Raw genomic sequence first — 7,264 nt, 5'->3', positions numbered from 1 at the left:
CCCTACCCTGACTTCTACATCAACCGCTTCCTCATCCATCAGGAGCTGGGTAGGGGCGCCTTCGGCAAAGTAAGTTTTAAAACTTTTTATTTTTTGTTAATAGGACAATGAACCAAATTCTTTCTTATTTCCCTAAATAAAACTATTGTTCCCTGTTATCAGCCACTTAGGTAATCTGCATTTTCCATTAATGAAGTAAATGACAGGACACCCAGAAAGTTCCTGTCCTCCATGATAAGTCCTTTCTATCTCTAGTGCTGAGGACCTCCAATAACTTTCTATATATATGTGTGTGACTCCTTCTATAGAGCTGCAGTGTAATAAGCTGCCACATAGTCTATTCTCATAGTACGGGATATCCCGTGTGATGGGGCGCAGGTCTCAGGGACTGAAGAGATTGGGAAATGTGCTTGTTATTTACCTGCCCTGGTCTGTGTAGGCTGCAGTAAGAACATAATGTATATATAGACGTCTGTACACATATTACAACCAATGTCCACCTAGATCTGTAAATATACTTGACCATTATTTCACTGTTCCTATCTACAGTTTCCTCTAGTTATGCCTATGTATATGGTACATTATATTCTTCTGATCTGTAGGGTCTGGATCCAGCTGACTGACCGACCACTCGGTCCACCCCTCTGTCACAGGCGGCAGAATAGCCAGAGACCCCTGCAGATAAAATCCCCCATGTAATAAATATGTAAGAATTTCCTCTATGGCCACTTTCAATGACCTTTCCATCTTTTTCTTCAGGTGGTCCTGGCATCAGTCCCTGGCCAAAACATCTTTGTGGCCGTCAAGATCGTCAACAAAACAAGGGACAATGCAGCAATTCTAATGAGAGAGCGACGGATACTCCTCAAGGTCCGGGACTGCCCATTCCTCTGCCATCTAAATGCCGCACATCAGTCTCAGGACAGAGCCTACTACATCATGGAGTATCTGTCCGGCGGCAGCCTGGAGGAGTTACTGAGACGGTGCGGCAGTCTGAACATCGAAACTACAAGGTACGTGAATGACGTGGGAAACGAGTGACAGTGGACTGAAGGGTGGAAAATATATGGTGACATGTCAGGTCAGATGTAGAAGAGACTGGAGGGAATACAGACGACCATACACAGCGCCTCCTGCTGCTGGTGACACTTAGATAATAGCGGGATATTAGGGGATTACTAGGGAATGATTTCATGTCATTGATACTACACTGTCCTCTCTCTCAGATTCTACACGGCAGAGATGGTATGCGGCCTCCAGTTCCTTCATGGACAGAACATCATCCACAGGTAAGCAGATGTCATCTGTAATGGTGGAATAATGTACCCAGTTTTTCCAGTGTCCTGAATGATACTTGGTTTTGCTGAGGTACATGCCATGTCTTTTATATCACTACAACCTTGGACAGATTTCCTATTCTCTTTCATTTACATGTGTCTTCTTTCATTGCAGAGATATGAAGCCAGCCAACATCATGCTGGACGGGAATGGTCACATCCGGATTATAGACCTGGGGCTTGCCCGAGATGACGTCACCTCCTCCAATAAGACCCGTGGAGCGGCGGGCACATTACGCTATCTGGCCCCAGAGATCCTTCTAGGAGAGGATTATGACGCAGCAGTGGACTGGTGGAGCCTGGGGATTATTGTATCCAGAATGTCATCAGGATGCTTCCCATTTACCACGGTGAGATTATCCATCAACACCAATGTACAAGACCTGCTCTCAGGACTGCTGCAGAGAAATCCTAAGAAGAGGCTGGGTGTGAAAGGAAACATCAGAGACCATCCCTTCTTTACCATCATCTGCTGGGAGGAACTGGAGATGAGGAGAGCACAGCCGCCATTTATACCACCCAAGGCAGTTCTGAAGAACCAAGACCTTCTGTGGCCGGAAGAACAAACACTTCACGCTGCGTCCAGTTTCTCATATGTGTCACCAAGCTGGACCCGGATCATCCGTGCCTAAGGCCCAGAACGCTGTGCCTCCGGACCCATACCTCTGCGGCTGGAAGAGACCTCGGCTGCCAGAAACATCCTCTCCAACCATCTCAATGCTGCAGATCTACCATCAAGCTGTTGTCCTGGACCTCGACTGCATCCTCTAATATCTGGCTGGCATCGGACATCACTACCTCCTGAAGACTGCCCGCGACCCCAAGGATTGGCCTGTGCATGTATACATCTCAGCACAGGCCAGGTAAGTTATACACTGCACTCATACATTACACATAGATTACACACACCTAGCTATAAGTATAGACATATAGATACAAGTATAGTCACATAGATACAAGTATAGACACATAGATACAAGTATAGACACCTAGCTATAAGTATAGACACATAGATACAAGTATAGACACATAGATACAAGTATAGTCACATAGATACAAGTATAGACACATAGATACAAGTATAGACACCTAGCTATAAGTATAGACACATAGATACAAGTATAGACGCATAGACTTATAGACATATAGATAAGTATAGATACTCACTGATACGAGTAGGCAGATGGATAGATAGATGTTAGATATTAGATGTCGGCTTTGATCCTGGGACATGATCTGATCGCCATATTTGGGGTCAGGAAGGAATTTTTCCCCTTGAGGACAATTGGCTCACTCCTCAAAAAGGTTTTCGCCTTCCTCTTGATCAACTCAGCCTTAAATAGGTTTAGTGTAATAAATCCTAAGGTAATAAGTAATAATTCATATAATAGAATATAAAAATAGAAAAAAAAAGAAAAATTAGTTTTAGTTTCATATAACGTAAAGCTTATATACTAATGATACACTTTTATCCACACCAGACTGGCTTTTGATCCTGGGACTTGCTCTGATCGCCATATTTGGGGTCAGGAAGGAGTTTCCCCCCTTACTTGAGGATAATTGGCTCTTTCCTCAAGGGGGGTTTTCGCCTTCCTCTGGATCAACACAGTCTATACATAGGTTTAGTTTGACATATTATATATTATACAGATAAATATCATAACTATTGTAGAGATTATAGGATTTTAAAATAGATCTGTTTAAAAAAAAACAAAAAAAAACGTATTTTTTCTCATTAGGAAGGTTAGATACTGTCTTTTGATCCTGGGACTTGCTCTGATCGCCATATTTGGGGTCAGGAAGGAATTTCCCCCCTTACCTGAGGATAATTGGCTCTTTCCTCAAGGGGGGTTTTCGCCTTCCTCTGGACCAACACAGTCTATAGATAGGTTTAGTTTGACACAATTTATATTGTAGACACAAACACAATATTGTAGTACATATATATAAAATAGAAAAAAAATAAAAAACAATATTAAAAAATCTAAATCAGATAGGTTAGATACTGACTAAGGACACACGTAAATAGTATACATTCAAAATAGGTTTAGTTTGGCACATTTCATACTGTACACATAAATATAGTAATTTAGTATAGTGACATTAGCCATGTACTTACATATATAGAAATGCTATATACTTCTAATATAATATTAATACATTGCAAAAAAATAGGTTTAAAGTAATAAAATAAAGTCTATATATTAGAAACAGATGTATAAATATAGTATTAGAACAGATTTATATTAATATAGAATGATACAATAACCGGGTACATTAGGTAAATTCCCTGTCTGCCCCACTATTAGCTAAAAATAAAATGTTAATTTCCCCCTTATATCTTTGTGTCCATGGCTTTATTACTATGGGATGTCCATGTGGTAGTCAATAAATGAGTATATTTCCTCAATGTGATCTGAAATCAAGGAGATAAAGAAGAAATCCAGAGAAAAGTGACTGATGGTGACACCACCTGCTCACTACACACATCAATAAGGCATACCTCCCAACCGTCCCAAATTCCGTGGGACATTCACGGATTCGGTGTCCTGTCCCGGTAGGCGGGAGGTATGTATAGGGCTCGTAACGGCCTATTAAAAAAAAAACAAAAAAAAAACGCAGCGGTAGCAGCTGTCACCGGGCCCCCTAATGGCCCGGGCCCTGTGGCAGCCGCCTCTGCTGCCTCTACGGTACTTACGCCCCTGGCAGCCACCTAATTACTTGGAGTTGGGAAGGATTGCTTTTCCCCTTATTTGAGACAAATGGCATTCAACTCAAAGGGGTTTTTTCTTTTTACTATTTTCTGGCTCAACCTAGTAGGTTATAGGTTGGATGGTCGGATGACCTCTGAAGAGGAACTGGGTAGGCGGAGCAAGAAAAGACTGAAGGGGTAGCCTGCACTTTGGCATCAAAGTCCATGCATGTAGGTGCTGCTTGGCAATGGCAAACTCTTAGCCACCTGTCACAAGACACCCTATGGACCCCATTTGTTAACAATGGTTTGGGGTTACATACACTATGTGATAGTATCTGGACACCTGGCTGAAAATGACTTACAAGTTGGTGGCGCCCTCCATCAGTAATGCTGGATACAATATGGTGTTGGCCCACCCTTAGCCTTGATGACAGCTTCCACTCTTGCAGGCATACGTTCAATCAGGTGCTGGAAGGTTTCTTGGGGAATGGCAGCCCACTCTTCATGGAGTGCTGCACTGAGGAGAGGTATCGATGTAGGTGGGTGAGGCCTGGCACGAAGTCGGCGTTCCAAAACATCCCAAAGGTGTTCTATAAGATTCAAGTCCGGACTCTGTGCAGGCCAGTCCATTACAGAGATGTTATTGTGGTGTAACCACTCCGCCACAGGCCGTGCAGTATGAACAGGTGCTCGATCGTGTTGTAAGATGCAATCGCCATCCCCGAATTGCTCTTCATCAGTGGGAAGCAAGAAGGTGCTTAATACATCAATGTAGGCCTGTGCTGTGATAGTGCCACGCAAAACAACAAGGGGTGCAAGCCTCCTCCATGAAAAACACGACCACACCTAATTTCACTGTTGGCAGATGACGTTCACCGGGCATTCTCCATACCCACACCCTGCCATCGGATCGCCACATTGTGTACCGTGATTCGTCACACCACACAACGTTTTTCCACTGTTCGATCGTCCAATGTTTACGCTCCTTACACCAAGCGAGGCGTCGTTTGGCATTGACCTGCGGGATGTGTGGCACCCAATCACCTGACCACGTTCGAAGTCCGTGAGTTCAGCGGAGCGCCCCATTCTGCTCTCTCACGATGTCTAATGTCTACTGAGGGCGCTGATATGGAGCACCTGGCAGTAGGTGGCAGCACAATGCATCTAATATGAAAAACGTATGTTTTTGGGGGTGTCTGGATACTTTTGATCATGTAGTGCAGTACAGACATTACATCAGGGTCCAGAAACATCATATTATGTCTAAACCCATGAAATATTCAGCAGTGAAGTGGTTAAGCCTGCAATGCACATATCACCATACACGAGCACTGCTATCTTTAGTTATTGTTACTGGAAGACCTCGGGATCTATTCATTTTCCAGTAAGTGAGACGTGCATTATAGTGTTTGCTGCCCCATTCGTGCACTGCAGATGCGGCGGCTTATCTGTAGTCATAGTCTAGACACGCAGAGAGACGTCTTTATAGTGAATGTCCACCTTATAACTCCATGTCATGCTGATACACCTATATATATTGGTCTGATACACAACTTAAGTCTCGTGCATGTATGTAGATAATAGAGTCTGACTGCATGTGGCCACCACTAGGGGGAGCTCACTGCATACTGTTTTAATATTAAATTCTATGGCCCAGATTTACTATCTGGGATGCGCCTTGAAATTGGCCAGAAGTCTCACTCCACATGGCACATGTTCGGCAGACAATGGCAACTCTCCGCTCACCATTTTATTGGCTAGTGAGGGGACGGGCACGCTCCAACTCATGGCAGAAATCTCTCTAGTGTTATACTACGTCTGTTCCTGACTGGCATAGATTTGAGTTTATGCAGAAGAATTACTAAGAAGCCTTATAAGATGTTCCCCAATCTGTAAACCGTAAGCAGTAAACTGCAGAATTTTAGAATACATCAATCATATTATTGGCTCCTCCTAGTTGTCGCCTTAGGATCTTCTATTATATGTATAACAGGTGTAACGTGATCTACATAAGCCCAAGCCATAGTTCATCTTGTGCGCCTGTCCCTGTTATCTGATAGATTACTATTAACCCCTTCATTAAGGTTTGTTCCTTATTCAGCTCATGTCACCTAAATAAATACTCACCAGACTGTGGACGGTTTATTGTCTCTGTATATATAGAGGTCACTTTTGTCTTCTTACTGATGTCACTGTGACCTAGATGTGGGATTGTGATTGGAAAGATGGATCAGTAAGAACTGCAAATCCACCAATAACACCCCCCCTTCAGTGTTACTATACTGCCACCTGCTGGGGATACAGTGCAAGAAGTCATTTATAACATCTGTGGATACTGATGCTTTTCACTGGTTTTTCTACCCCAGTCAAAGCTGGCCTTGTGTGTTTATGAGAAGGTGATGAGCACTTGCCCACCCGGACCTTGAGGCTGAACAGATTGCGCCATTTCCGCTCCCTGAGAAATTCTGTTATGTTACAAGCATTGTACTGTTCCCAACTTCTTAACAAAAATAAAAAGCTGTGGCCATCCCCCATCCAAAAAAATATCTACTGTGTGGTGACTTTATTTATGGCAATTTGGGGTGGGTTGGTGGTGAGTACTGTTTGTTCTTGCAGTCCTAAATATCCTGATCCCGGAAAACATAGCGGCTTCCACCGAGGTCAGCGAATGTCTGTGAATTTGACCCTATTCATCTGCAATATAACATAACATGCTGCAGCTTTTTCCTGCATCATTTTTCACAGGTTTCCTCTTTGGACATTCTTCTACAGTTAATACTATATAGAGAGAGAAACCACCATCATTTCCGTAGGTATAATTGTCACGCTGCGATTTCCAAAAAATGCAATAGTTTTGGGAATCGCAGCATTTCCGCTGCGAGTATTCTTCTGCAATGTGTGGATGAGATTTGTTAGATTTGCAGTTTTTGCAACGGCTGTCTCCGTGCTCCGTTGTCCTCCCAGCGCTGTCCAGCCCTGATGTCTTCTTGAAGTAGAGTTCCTTTCCGACTGTAACATCCAAGGTGCCTCCTGATGAAGCTGCAGACTGGCGGGACCAGAATACCGGGAACAGGTGAGTATGATTTTTTTTTTTTTGCACCTTCTCTGGCCTATTTATAAAAGTACCATCTTTGCCCAGACAACCCATTTAAAGTTAAAATCCAATCAAAGTGATCTTCTATGTTATAGATACTTGTGAGAACTTGTGCTGGTCCTACTGACATGTCTGTTT

At 43.2% G+C, this 7,264-nt stretch overlaps 1 protein-coding gene across 1 annotated transcript; it reads left to right on the top strand.

The window, feature by feature from the left end:
- The first annotated feature begins 823 nt into the window (after nt 1-823).
- On the top strand, nt 824-2,630 carry LOC142184400 (protein kinase C delta type-like). Its single transcript, XM_075259244.1, has 3 exons — nt 824-1,013; nt 1,227-1,289; nt 1,453-2,630. Exons 1-3 carry the CDS (start codon nt 844-846, stop codon nt 1,967-1,969), a joined length of 750 nt encoding a protein of 249 aa, XP_075115345.1. The 5' UTR covers nt 824-843; the 3' UTR covers nt 1,970-2,630.
- The last annotated feature ends 4,634 nt before the right edge of the window (nt 2,631-7,264 follow it).

The sequence above is a fragment of the Leptodactylus fuscus genome, chromosome 11 (genome assembly GCF_031893055.1).
Source record: "Leptodactylus fuscus isolate aLepFus1 chromosome 11, aLepFus1.hap2, whole genome shotgun sequence".
Lineage (NCBI taxonomy): Eukaryota > Metazoa > Chordata > Amphibia > Anura > Leptodactylidae > Leptodactylus > Leptodactylus fuscus.
Note: the sequence above shows the minus strand (reverse complement) of the source record. Positions and strands in the feature narration are given on the sequence as shown.

Coding starts and splice junctions, on each gene's coding strand:
- LOC142184400 (XM_075259244.1), top strand. CDS start 844: ATGAGAGAGCGACGGATACTCCTCAAGGTCCGGGACTGCCCATTCCTC. Junction 1,014..1,226: donor CTGAACATCGAAACTACAAG/GTACGTGAATGA, acceptor CCTCTCTCTCAG/ATTCTACACGGCAGAGATGG. Junction 1,290..1,452: donor GGACAGAACATCATCCACAG/GTAAGCAGATGT, acceptor CTTTCATTGCAG/AGATATGAAGCCAGCCAACA.